The sequence below is a fragment of the Corythoichthys intestinalis genome, chromosome 10, assembly GCF_030265065.1.
Source record: "Corythoichthys intestinalis isolate RoL2023-P3 chromosome 10, ASM3026506v1, whole genome shotgun sequence".
In the NCBI taxonomy this organism is placed as follows: Eukaryota; Metazoa; Chordata; class Actinopteri; order Syngnathiformes; family Syngnathidae; genus Corythoichthys; species Corythoichthys intestinalis.
Genome location: NC_080404.1, coordinates 14305821 through 14320349, shown reverse-complemented (window position 1 = coordinate 14320349; position 14529 = coordinate 14305821). Strand labels below are relative to the sequence as shown.

At 39.5% G+C, this 14529-nt stretch overlaps 1 protein-coding gene across 3 annotated transcripts in view; it reads right to left on the bottom strand.

The window, feature by feature from the left end:
- The window catches only part of fbxo11a (F-box protein 11a), a 33850-nt gene that overhangs the window by 7493 nt on the left and 11828 nt on the right, over window positions 1-14529 (bottom strand). For all 3 annotated transcript variants that reach the window (XM_057848141.1, XM_057848143.1, XM_057848142.1), the window contains exons 6-14: window positions 12277-12360; window positions 12065-12197; window positions 11884-11990; window positions 11692-11803; window positions 4491-4597; window positions 4271-4408; window positions 3960-4177; window positions 3697-3877; window positions 3477-3599 (exon numbers count right to left, since the gene is read on the bottom strand). In XM_057848141.1, coding sequence (XP_057704124.1) covers window positions 3477-3599; window positions 3697-3877; window positions 3960-4177; window positions 4271-4408; window positions 4491-4597; window positions 11692-11803; window positions 11884-11990; window positions 12065-12197; window positions 12277-12360 — 1203 coding nt within the window. The remainder of the gene's footprint in view (window positions 1-3476; window positions 3600-3696; window positions 3878-3959; window positions 4178-4270; window positions 4409-4490; window positions 4598-11691; window positions 11804-11883; window positions 11991-12064; window positions 12198-12276; window positions 12361-14529) is intronic.

Here is a 14529-nt window from a genome sequence, read left to right as displayed (position 1 = left end):
CCATTGTTCCAAAACAACCATGCGGCCAAAATATTGTCACACCAAACTGCCGTAATTAATTTCCTTCTGCAGGACTATTTTTTTACACGCGTAATATGACCACAATGGAGAGGACTGCTTCGGCCACTCGTGCTCACACTGCATTCGAGGAGGGTGGAAAGTTGGACGTGTGCCGTTCAGATGGTACCAGTTGCAACCTCAAAGCGTTCCACGCGAATGTAAACAGCAAAAATGGCTAATCGCGACAAGTGGTTTTTTATTTTGGCCATCAAAAGACATTTTGACTTCCAGCCAACCTGCCTTCTCATAAGCGATCAAATAGTGGAGGCCTCCCAATGATAATTTTCCAGATCAGAAGTTGGAATTCTGACTTCCCACCTTCCTTGAATGCAGCATTAGTCTGCTGAGTTAACTGACAGCCGGCAACATGGCGAAATATGCATTTAGATGCTGTGGAAGCAGACAGAAGAAATGGCCAAAGGAAAGTTTCCACAAATTCCCTATGAAGAGCAAGGAACAATATAAACTTATTACTTGCTGCTGGCTAGGACATTAAAAAATCAGCGTTGAAAAAAAACGATGTGATATCACTCCGCTCTGCTCCACTGCTGGATTACAAATGTTGCTGTTCATACTAGGCCTGAACGATATTGGAAAAAACTATTGTTGCGATTTTTTTGAGGTGTGCAATATATTGCGATATTTTAAAATATATATATATATCTTTTTTTAAGAAATTTTCACTAGATGACTTGAATAGCTGTTTGGAAATACTTTGCATGACACACCGTGACCACAGTGTAATGGTTATGGTGTTGTTCATATAATACCGTTTCATTTGTGAATGATTAAGATTGCTGTATGAAGGGATCTAGGAAGCCATGTCTGCACAAAATAGATAATTTATTGAACACAATATTTGACACTTCAACAGCAGCAAATACATTAAATGACAAATAAAAGAACAGGTGCATTAGTCCCCTAAGGTTTTGACAAAAAATAACAATAAATAAAAACTTCTGTAAAATAACAACAAATGCATTAGTCCCCTAAGGTTTTGACAAAATATAACAATAAATAAAAACTTCTGTAAAATAACAACAAAGTTGTAAACATATTTGAACAAAAATATTAAATATGACAAATAAGAGTTGTTCACAAACTATAACAATAAATAAAAACCTAAGTAAAACAACAACAAAGTTGTCAACATATTTGAACTTAAATGTTAAATGTCAAATAAAAGTGCAAGTGCATTAGTCCCCTGAGTTGTTTACACAAAATATAACAATATAAAACTGCAAAACAGCAACAAAGTTGTAAAAATATTTAAACAAAAATATTAAGTATCAAAACGTTATGTGCAGCTGTACTATATATAGTTATTTGAAAAAATACGTTTTATAATTAATTTAAATATGAAAGAAACAGAAACTCAATTGAACTTGTAAATAATTGAACTGAATAACTGCAAATAACTGTGATGAATAACAGAACCATTTTAACTCCCAAATGTTCTGCCTTCCTGATGGCTGTCACATGAATAAAAATAAGAAAAGACATTCCTGCAGCTGTGTTATGTATTTGTCTGCATATCGTCCACCTTCCTTGCTCAGCAATTCTCAACTGGGTCTCATAGGTTTTTGGCCATGACTACTAGTTTATCCACCATTGCAGGCTTGAGACAAGAACGTTGGCACGTGACAATGTTCCCACCTGTACTAAAAAGCCTCTGATGGGAAGCTCGTAGCAGGAATGCATAGATACCTGCGTTTTAAATGGTCCCACGTGTTCGACGGATTACTTCTTGTTGAGGCGAGGCACTGTCGACAGGGCTGTTTTTTGTTCCTTATATTCAGGGGTGCACATATTTTTTTTGCCCAGGTTCTCAGAGGAGGACCTGAAGATATGACTTGGTCCTCATTGAGCTTGAGAGCCGACCCGCCTGATGCGATAAAATTATGACATGCTTTACTTAGAGCTAATTAACTTTAATTAATTATATTAACAATTAATGCTTGATTAACATCAACTGGCACAACAAAATTGCCATTACTTTGAAGTGAAATGTAAAGAAATAAACATAAAAGCTCCAATTCAAAATAAAGGGCATTATGCGACTCCCACATGAACTCCAAGCCTTTGTAAAAGTGGGATGTCCTCCTCATAAGACCTCATTGAACGTGCATGTTTAGCTTTGTAAAATGCGAGCAAAAACGGGTTTGTCAGTGCATGGCGCTGTTCATTACCTTTATTCCGCCAATTGTCTGACATCGATAGTTTGCTTAAATGCCACATGCTCTCTGTTTTTTTCATGCTTTTCAAAGTTTGGATGGCTGAAATTCTTTGACCCTACATAAAATGCGCTGCTCTTATCAGCGACATTGGGATTCTCACGGCACATTTTGTACCGCATTTCCGTGCGAGCATCATTTGCTTCTAGCCATGGTACCTCCTTCAGCCACTTTTCAGCAAAAGTCCTTTTTTTTTCGGTAGCTCCGGTGACGTCTCTGTTGTCTGTCTTTTGACGGGGGTGGGGGAACACGGAAATAATTACTCAGTGGGGCCTGCCTCTTCGACATTTTGAGAAGGTATTTTCTCGTGTCCGTCGCAAATACAGTGGTCAGCCATCGGTACGCAAAAGCGTATGTAAGCCATTGAGGGCCAGCGCGTTTGTCTACGTCCAGTACGCATGCGGACCACTGATGTGCACCCCTGCTTATATTCTTGTCGATAGCCAAAATACTTCCAAAACTCCTTTTGGAGACAGTCTTCCCCTCGCTTCCTTCAACGTGTTGCTTGCTTTCACTTTGAAAACGGCCCGTCCTCCCTCCGCTCTGCTGTTCGGCCCCTCCTCCCTCCACTCCGCTGTAGCAGGGGAGGGGGAGGAGCTGATGACTGCGAGCTGGAGGGAATGAGAGGCTGTGCGCTCTCCTTCCCGCTCCTTCCTCAAAACAAACGTTTGTGGATTTAAAAAATGAAATGAAAAAACTATCGCACGTTCTTGCAATGGGACTATTGTGCATGCGCACATCGCGATGGCGATGTTTAAACGATATATCGTTCAGGCCTAGTTCATACTGCAATTATTGACATGCAAGGGTAAGTTTTAATAATTTTATCCTGTGAAAAATAGTCAACACCATTGATTGTATGGGTCATCGATGATTTTAATGTGTGCATATGTTGTTTTTTCATGTTGGCATGCTAAGTCAGCTCAATTGACTCTCGCTAGCTTGGCCACTCCGGATCCTTGAAACTAACAAATAACTAACAAACCACACAGAAGTTGCTGAAATCAACGCCACCAACTAATTAAACCCTTGCTAGTTCAAAGATTAAGCCTGATGTCAAAAATCCTGAACTATCCCTTTAAGACAAAAATCTGTGCACTTTTTTAAGATTATACATTTTCTTACAAATCTAAGACTTTCTAAAACATATTAAAACCCTGTATAGGTGGGTTGAAATCATACCTGCTTGCCACTGTGTATCCTGTTCCTCCGCAGTACCGGGGTGCTGCCCGTTGTGACCCACACTCCAGCCAGTGTGTTGCTGTAGACCTCATTCTCCTCGATTACACCTTGTCCTTTCTCATGCTGTGTGACACAAAGAGGGAAAAAACATAAGCATTAAAAATACCGCAAGTTTAAAATATGCATAGTTTTGAAACTTCAATCAACATCTATATCTTACCACATAAATGCCACCATGCTGGCCGTCGTGGATCTTGTTGTGCCTGACAATAGGGCAGCTGTTTGTCCTGATCTGTATCCCGGCCAAGGCATTCCCATAGATGTCATTTCCTTCAATGAGACCTCGGCCGTCACCAAAAATATACACGCCGCCTTGGTTACCATTGAATATAGCATTTCCCCTGTATCAAAGAGCAAAATATTTCCACATGTAACACACTTCTACATATGTAGCCATTTTACCAGTGAGGGAGCTATACAGACCTTATTGTGGGATCACTATTAGAAGTAATCCACACACCGGCAAAGTTATTTGCATAGATCTTATTTTCAATGAACTGTCCACGGCCCTTTTCATGCACGTAGATGCCCCCCGTTTGACCATGATGGATTTCACAGCGCACCACTGTCGGGTTGGCATACGCCTTCACCTCAAACCCAGCGATGCGGTTCCTATGAATATTGCAACTCTCAAAGTAACCCTGGAAACAGACCACAAATTTAACTTAGAAAACCAGTGTTGTAAAAGCCACCAGAACACTGCTTACAAGTTGCCGTTTTAAATTGCGATTTACCATTCCATGGTCGAACGTAAAAACACCAACATCTCTGCCATGGTGAATGTGATTTCTTCTTATGATTGGGTTACCGTGATTTTTCACCCATATGCCAGCGAGAGCATTGTTGGAGATCTCATTGTCCTCATATATTCCCTAAAAAAGTTCATTCTTTTCTTAGATGTGTCGTCTTGGACATGGATATTAAGGTACGAAAAAAAGTGAAACGCAACATTACCTGTGCATGGTCTGTGATATAAAGCCCGACATTTTCACAGTCACTGATGTTGCAGTGCTTGATGGTGGGACAAGCACCCTGGCCACTGACACACACAGCTGACCCCACTGAAACAGCAGAATATTGACATTAAGGATGTCTTGATCACATTTTTTTGCACCAGAGACCTACTCATCTGATTTTGCGAATCTGCCAATACAGAGTCCCGATCAGACACACAAAAAAAAGATGTTCTTTTTTTGTTTTAATTTATTAATTTGAACAAAAGTCTCAAACATTTTACAGTACCAGAGGTGGGAATCTTGGGGCACCAAACGATTCGATTACAATTCAGAGGCTAAGATTCAATTATAAATCGATTATTGATGCGCCCTCCCCCCAACTATTAGCTGCTTTTAATGTTTCGTACATTAGTTACAAAAATTATACAAAATTCCTTTCAGGCATAAATAAACTACTATTTCAGTAAGAGGTTAACAGTTCAAAACAGTAAATAAAATACTCAAGTCCCCATTCTGTTTCAGCAGCTTTAAACTACGTTCAATTAATTTAATGTTGTGAATCAACCGTTAAAGTTGTTGAAATTGCTCCTGTTATTCCATAATATCCCTTCTGTCTACTTTCGACATGTGAAAGTTTTAAAACTGTTTCTTCATTTAAAGATAGATTCAAGTCAGAATGTTGCTGATTTAGGAGTATTTTAGATAAAAAGTTAATTAGGTTCACTCGGACGGTTCGCTACAACAGCCTTCCAGAGAAGTCTACTGCTTTAAGATGGCGGCTGTTTACTAACGCCGTCCAGTCTGTCGATTCGCATCTAATTTTCTGTACATGTGCTGCTAACGCCGCAGAGTCTGTCGTTTCACATCTAGTTCTTTATACATGTAAAATCTACCGTAGCATTATGTTGGCGAAGTAGTCAGGTATTATTGTTTTTTTAATCTAAAAGCATGAGTTGAGCCAGAGCCGTGATTTGAGCACGATGTTTACTCTCGGTCCTTTCCTCATTGCGTCCCGAAGACCGCGCTGACTGTGTTTTAGTTCCGCTTCATTTGGTATATTTAAATGATCAGAATTTGGATGTTTGTGAATCGTACTCGGATCTTCCACGGCCGAATCGAGAATAATCTAAGGTCACGGTTCAGTTCATTTTCGGTACAGTAAGAAAACAAAATGCAAAATATAAATTTGCTAGTTGTTTATTACACACTTTTGTGCTTTCAACAATAGGAACATTAGCCTATACAAAGCTAGAATTCTGCTCCAAAATAGAAACTACAATATTCTCAAATGTAGATATTTTGAAAAACAAAATAAAAATAAATAACATTGGCTCAGACATTTTGTTTAAAAAAATATCTGATGTGCAAAATTGAACAGTTGCAACATTGAACCGTTTCAAGTTTCTCATATTAACTTTATGACCACAGCCTCGAAAAGTAAGGGTTGAATTAGGGCTGTCAAACGATTAAAATTTTTAATTGAGTTAATCACAGCTTAAAAATTAATTAATCCCAATTAATCACAATTCAAACCATCTCTAAAATATGCCATATTTTTCTGTAAATTATTTTTGGAATGGAAAGATAAGACACAAGACAGATATATACATTCAACATACTGTACATAAGTACTGTATTTGTTAATTAGAACAATAAATCCACAAGATGGCATTAACATTAACATTCTTTCTATTGAAGACATTGTCTTTTTCTCTGCAAAAACAAACACACAACAGAGCCTTAGAACAGTAACAAAAACAGTATTATTTATAATGTGTGCAAAGTGTGTAGTGTACACATAAATGGGGCCCTCTTCTCTACTCATCCATCAGCCAGTCGCTGAGGCAAACCAACTTAGTTACATTTTCTGAGAGTTGTTCCATTTATATTCTTTTTTTCGTCGCGTCTGCCAGCTGGCTTCCTTCCCTCGCAACGTGACGTACTCTGATTGACGCCGGGCGGAAGACGACGTCACTGCTGCTGATGGGCCACCCGAGGAAGGGTGCCAACTAAGAGCGTGACAATATCTCGATACAGCGATATATCGCAACATTCTGCAACCCGATCGGTTATTGATATGCTCCCGCCAAGTATCGATACTTTTATTTGACATTTTGGCCACTGGATGCTGTAAACTGCTCAATGTTTGAGCAATTCCTTGGCGGTCCGCTAGGGGCGCTCAAGAGTGGCGGTGAAGGTAAAGTGTGCACAAGTTGTCTAGAGAAGAAGAGAGGAAGCTCCAAGTAGGTTGAAAAAAATAAAAAAGCTTCGTGGGAACGGTGGAGGAAAAAGTGAAAAAATACTGCTACAAATTACACATGTGGACACACTTTAGATTTTACACCAACAAGAAAGAAAGGAAGTAAGGTGAACAAGGACTGTGCTGTATGCAAGAATTGTCTAACAAAAATAAGGTTCGCTGGCAGCTGGTGACGAAGTGGACACGGATTTCTTCACTGCTTTGCTTTCATCACTTGAGGTAAGAAAGTTTTGCAATGTAATTGATTTTTTAATTTACATGTATTATTTTGATGACATTTGGTGTTGAGTGATATAAAATAAACCAGGACCCTAAACTGGATGAAAATGAATATGGAACAAGCCTACATGAATTTACTGATTTATCTGATATTATTTGAGAACCACTTTCCATCTAGTTTACTACACAAACTGTTATCACTGCCATTTTGATGCAATAAGCCATAAAAATGGTTTGAATAACTTCCAAGATATACGTATAAGGTGATGTGCATGATAATTAATGTAGCCTACATATTAAAAATAGGTAATTATTGCATCTTTAATTTCTATACATTCAATTCATATTTTTTTAATTCACTCAATACTTCCAACACAAAAAAAAAAAAAATCAGGATTTCAACTAAAAAGCTATTAAGTAACTAATATTTTTTGTTTTATTTTGTTGTTTTTAAGGTGACGAAAATTGTGACTGAGTCCGACATCTCAAATGCTGAAGCAGATGGTGGAAGTGCTCAAACCAATGCTTTTGGCAAAAAAGGTCATATACGAAGAAAAGACCCACCAATTTTATCATTGCCCCACTCCAAGCTCAACTGCTGACTGACACCTACAGCACTCTTATTTTTTTTAAAAAGATTTAAAACTTTAAAGAAATTAAGGGTAACATTCATCATGATCTCTCCAAGAGATATCAGTGGTTGTGGTTTGTTTCCTCTATATGTGCAGGTACACAATTTGCAGTAGATTCATATTTTACAACAATGTTGTACAGAAAAGGTGTCACTGTTTAATAACGGACTTAAACAGTACTTTTTCTATTTTGAAATTTTTTTTTTCCTTTCAACAGTTATATCGTAGAATATCCTGTATCAAATTTCTGACAGATATATCGATAATCGCTGTATCGTGATATCGTGAGATAATCGTTATCGTGAGCCTTGTAGCGCGAATCGTTTCGTATCGTGAGGTGCCCCTAGGTTCCCACTCCTAGTGCCAACTTATGTCAACATTCTAAGAGTTCGCATTTGCAGCATACGTGCCGCGTACCTCCACTCCTCGCTGTAGTATATGGACTACGTGTCCCATGATCGCCTGGGCTCACGCAGCCAATGGCATGGGACTTGGAGTGAACTAACACAGCGCATCTAGGTCGCTAGGGTGAAGCGCGCGGGTGTTGTTGTGCAATGAAAAAGTTAATAGATGCCGCAGAAGTCACGTCTGTTGTTTACTTCACATCACCAGCATATGACATGGTGTCAGAAGTAGTGCAGTACAGCATCAACAAGAAGTAATAATACGTGAACAAGCCCAGCTAAGCATTCAGCTCCCCACGATGCTAGCGTTGCTAAACTGCTCGGCACTTCGGTCTGTGAGTTGCTCGTTCCTTGGCTCATCGATGATGCAGTCGTTCACACAACCAGCTCCCTTGCTGTTGACTGGGAACTAGAGCTGGGCGGTAAACCGAAAATTTACCGTCACCGAAATTCTTCACGATGACCGATGTAATTTTGACCACGTCGGTAAATTAATAAAAAACAAGAAAATAGTCTTTTCATCCCGCTTTGACTCTGTGTTGTTCGTCTATGTTCATTCCCCTTTAAGAAAGCAGTCAATGTACTTACGTAGGGAGTCACGTGATCATCAGGAAGCCAATCAAACAGAAGCCCGGTTAGCTAACGCTAGCAGCTAACGCTACAAGCAAAACGTGATGCAGTGTGGCTTAAGGGAGGTTCGCCAAACTTTCACCCGACATTTAGTAGACTCTTGGTGGCATCCAGACGGGCTTTCACCCGCTGTCCTCCCTTGTTCTCACGATTTCCGGAGATGGTGCTTTCAGTGCTTTCTACTGGTAGCCAGGCCACAGGCTAACGCTAGCGGCCGCTAGCGGCTAACGCTGCAAATGAACGTGATGGAGTCTGATAGCAGCTCTAACCTTGTCGAAACAGCTGAACTTAATGAGTGGACTGGGCACGGACTGCATCTAGCAATTACTATGTCGCGTCATTTTGTATCTGACTGTGTGTGTTTTCTCTGATAGCTTTTGTGATGGTAAAGCATTCAGCATAAAGCACAATCCAACGGTGAAACTTATAATATGACCGAGAAATGGCCCCAGCTATTTTTCTGTATGTGCTTAATTCTGTGTCATTATTGCTATCATAAAATCTTAAGTGTTTCATTTGCAGAAGATCAATATAGCTTTAATGTGTGTCTGTCAGTTTTGGGGTTCATGTATGCGTGCATTTATTAAAAAATGCTCTGGGGGGTGGGGGGGGCTTCGCCTGAAACCATAAAGTAAACACTTGTAATGAATAATTATGTCACAGCAGCCATTGACAATAAATTGTCTTTTTGAAGTGTACTGTTCAAGCTGCAAGTCATTTATGTTACAATGACATGTTTGCACAGGCATGTTGATTTTGACAATGTACATTGTTCAAGCCATACACGCTGTTATAAATGCTCATACTTGAATTCTTATTGTTTACAATACATTTTTATAAACTTAATGTTTAGACTGCATGTACAATTGTTAAATATATCAAATTGAATGCTGGTAACTAAATCAACAAGAAACTGTTAATCTGTATTTCATGCATTGATTCAGATTTTCAAATTACATAACAGTCCGCTTGGGCGACTTTATCGTCATTTATCGTTATCGAGGTAAAACTGCTCAATTTATCGTGATACGTGTTTAAGGCCATATCGCCCACCCCTACTGGGAACGTCCCAGAAAATTGGCGGAAATGGGAGCAAAGACTGCGCCTATATTTATCAGCGAGTGGACTTGATGACGAACCTGAAGACCGCAAGAAAGACACTCTTGAACTTCGCTATGACAACAGTAAAAGTATTTCAGTGTTTACATAGCGTGTGGAGATTAAGTGTAGTTTCATTTTGTTTGTTGTTTTGGTCTGGGCTCACGCTGAAGCCAGCTTCTTCCGCATTTTGTTCATTGCGAGTTCGACTTGTGTGAATAAATTTGTGTCCACTTGCAACTTGTGTGTGTGGCTCGTTTTATGTTACGCCTTTAGCGAGCCATCCGTGGGACGTAACAGTGGAATTATGGGATGCATGAGCGGGCATTCCGCGCTTGCGTTAAATGCGTCAAATATTTTAACGTGATTAATTCAAAAAATTAATTACCGCCCGTTAACGCGCACTTTACAGTACGTCAGAAACTCGTTCGGTACGCCTCCGTTCCGAACCGAGCACCCCGAACCGAAAGGGTTTAATACAAATACATGTACCGTTACACCCCTAATATATAGTATAAATCTTATCTAATTTTGTATCTTTTGGCAATGTCATTGTATTTCTGGATTATTTTGTGACTTTTTAGCTCTTAAAAAGTAAAAACAAAATATATAAATTTGGCCTGAATGATATTGGGGAAAAAAATACATTGCGATATATATTGCCAAGGCTCCACACTTACTTTTTGTATTGGTTGCACTGGTGCACCAACTTTTTTCTTAAGAAGCACTAGCCTAAAATGTAGGGGCACCCACATATTTCATTGCATCACCTTTAACGCCTCATTTTTAATCACTCTCCATAGCATTCATATCATTCATATAAGTCCACTCAAATTCACTCACGCTTTGACGCTCACGCAGCTGACAACAGTATCTAGACAACAAAGATTGACTAAACGATGATTGACACATTCGTGCCTTTGATCGTACAGCTACAAACCTGTCAATCATGGTTTAACTTTAACTAGCAAACTTCAGCTGCACTGCTGACCAAAAAAGCAACAGGAGAGAGAGTGAGAGGCTGTACAAGCATGAAGCAGAAAAGCATTGTTTTCTTTAAATTAAAAACCTGATCCTTTTCACCTAATTCTGATCCCCTGCAAGAAATGGCACGATCGGCCCATGTCCGATCATGTGATTGGATCGGGGCATCCCTCATTGACACCAAAATAATGAAATATACAGTGGTACCTCTACATACCAAGTTAATTTGTTCCAGGACTTTGTAAGTCGAAATCGTCGTACGTCGAGCAGGTTATTACATAAGAATACATTATAATTCCATTAATTCATTCCACAGCCCAAAAACCTCCACTAAATCCTTAATAAATACTGCTGGTACTATTACAAATGGCAGGTAAACATAGAAAAGCAAATAAATTATGAATAAAAATCAGAATAATACTTTAATAATAGTTCCTGTAATAATGTAACCAATAATGTACCTAAACGCACCACGCGGCTGACGTAACAAACAGAGGAAAGGCTTACTTTCACTTTCAATGTTTTCATGACACCGTCAACTGCGGGGTACAGTAGGCATTGCACAAGTTGATGGAATAATAATGGAATAATAAGTCACCTTAACTTATAAAGACTGGCAAACGATGGTCAGAGGAGGACCGTGGAGCTGTATTGTTGAGCCAGTTCACGGATGCGCGCCCCACGCTCTTAGTTCTCTATAACTTGCATCATCATTTTAATGGTAAACATCACCTTTTTCCTTGTTTCACCACCTGTACCAACTTTTCCGAAACCTGTTGATTTCTCTCACAAGAAAACCGCCGTGCGTTTGTCTGCGGTGCTGTCATGTCGTCGTATTTTGAGCATGTTGTCGAATGTAGAAACAAATGGAGAGTCAAATTTTGCGTCGGATGTCGAAAAGATCGTGTGTCGAAGCGGTCGTATGCTGAGGTACCAATGTACTTGAACCAAAGTAAGAGAGGGTTTAGTTACCTGTGCATGTGCTGCGTATGATGCAGTGGTCAATAATTGGGCTGCAGTTGACCGTAATTTCCAAGCAATGGTGTGCATTATGGTGCTGGGCGGATTTATCATCAGGATTAAACTGTAGTGGACACAAGAGTCCTGATGATCACACCGTCTTTGACAACAGGAAACACAAGAATAATAAACATGTATTCTTACCCTTATAGTCATGTATCCGACATAAGCGTCTTCTGAGCCTTCCATGAACACAAATGTGGAGTCCCTGGTATTCTCGATGATGACTTTCTCTGCCACTTTTCCAGGAGCTACCAACAGAAAAAAAGGTCAAACTACAGTGCTGACTCACAACAACAAAAAATGAGAACAGTAAGGTGTATACCAGCGCCAATCATTGTGATAGGCGACTCAATGTAGATCCACTCATCTGTGTAAATACCAGTGTGAACAAATATGAGGCCATCAAAGTGGGGCTCCTGGCCCCCTCCAAGGGCATCCTCTATGGTGTCGTAGTACTTAAAGGGGAAACGAAGAATCAGTCAGATTAATTATTGGGTACAGACATGGAATAAGAAACAAAAGGTAGTCACTTACAAACATGTTATCTCTCCCTTTGTACCTCGCAGGATTGCTGTAGAAGTGTTCTGCAAAACCTGGCTTAACGTGAGCGCCTTTGTACTGTAAACAGACCATCCCGCAATATGCCATTTTAAGCAATCTGAATTCGCACAACAAAGACATAATATTTGTGGTTTGACAGTATTAAGATGAACGGGGGGGAAGCTATCCTGAAAATATATTTGAATTTTTTTGTTCAATGAAATCATGAAGGTAACTCAAACGAACAAAAATTAAAGACACAGTGTCCCGCTTGCACCTGGCAAATCAGAAGGCCATAGTTATAGCCTGCAGTGTTGTTCTTTCACATGACATTAGCCACCCAAACACAGAGGACTTGACACAGCAAAAGAGGGACAAAATGTTTTAAGACAGAGTTTAAAAAAAAAAAAAAAGGTTATCTTTCATTTCGTTATCACTATGTTCTTTATTGTGCTTGCAGAACTGTACTAAGCAACGCAGAAAAGCATTCTAACTTTAACTACATTAAATGGGGTCAACATTTTTTAACAGCGTTAGTCAACACAGTTACAATTTAAAACGTACAGATTGTGTGGTTGTACCATATTTTCGGACTATAGGCTGCTACTTTTTACACTCCCTTTGAACCGTGTGGCATTAAAATGCTTAATAATAAATACAGTGCCTTGCAAAAGTATTCGGCCCCCTTGAACCTTGCAACCTTTCGCCACATTTCAGGCTTCAAACATAAAGATATAAAATTTTAATTTTTTGTCAAGAATCAACAACAAGTGGGACACAATCGTGAAGTGGAACAAAATTTATTGGATAATTTAAACTTTTTTAACAAATAAACTGAAAAGTGGGGAATGCAAAATTATTCGGCCCCCTTGCGTTAATACTTTGTAGCGCCACCTTTTGCTCCAATTACAGCTGCAAGTCGCTTGGGGTATGTTTCTATCAGTTTTGCACATCGAGAGACTGACATTCTTGCCCATTCTTCCTTGCAAAACAGCTCGAGCTCAGTGAGGTTGGATGGAGAGTGTTTGTGAACAGCAGTCTTCAGCTCTTTCCACAGATTCTCGATTGGATTCAGGTCTGGACTTTGACTTGGCCATTCTAACACCTGGATACGTTTATTTTTGAACCATTCCATTGTAGATTTGGCTTTATGTTTTGGATCATTGTCCTGTTGGAAGATAAATCTCCATCCCAGTCTCAGGTCTTGTGCAGATACCAACAGGTTTTCTTCCAGAATGTTCCTGTATTTGGCCGCATCCATCTTCCCGTCAATTTTAACCATCTTCCCTGTCCCTGCTGAAGAAAAGCAGGCCCAAACCATGATGCCACCACCATGTTTGACAGTGGGGATGGTGTGTTCAGGGTGATGAGCTGTGTTGCTTTTACGCCAAACATATCGTTTTGCATTGTGGCCAAAAAGTTCAATTTTGGTTTCATCTGACCAGAGCACCTTCTTCCACATGTTTGGTGTGTCTCCCAGGTGGCTTGTGGCAAACTTTAAACGAGACTTTTTATGGATATCTTTGAGAAATGGCTTTCTTCTTGCCACTCTTCCATAAAGGCCAGATTTGTGCAGTGTACGACTGATTGTTGTCCTATGGACAGACTCTCCCACCTCAGCTGTAGATGTCTGCAGTTCATCCAGAGTGATCATGGGCCTCTTGGCTGCATCTCTGATCAGTTTTCTCCTTTTTTGAGAAGAAAGTTTGGAAGGACGGCCGGGTCTTGGTAGATTTGCAGTGGTCTGAGGCTCCTTCCATTTCAATATGATGGCTTGCACAGTGCTCCTTGAGATGTTTAAAGATTGGGAAATCTTTTTGTATCCAAATCCGGCTTTAAACTTCTCCACAACAGTATCTCGGACCTGCCTGGTGTGATCCTTGGTTTCATAATGCTCTCTGCACTTTAAACAGAACCCTGAGACTATCACAGGGCAGGTGCATTTATACGGAGACTTGATTACACACAGGTGGATTCTATTTATCATCATCTATGGAGATAGAATAGTGCCAAAAGAAGTGAGGTTGTAAAATGAAAATTCTTCCTGTAAAATGACCATTTTTAACTAAAAAACACTTGTATTACCGACTTTTTCCTTTTGTAATAAACATGAAAAAAACACAATGTAAAAAATACATTATACAAGTGTTTTTTTTCCAATTACAAGTGATTTTTTTTTGTTCTACGGGTGTTTTTTCTTAGCTACAGGTTAAAAAGTTTTGTCTCACCCTTGTCGCGTTTTATGAG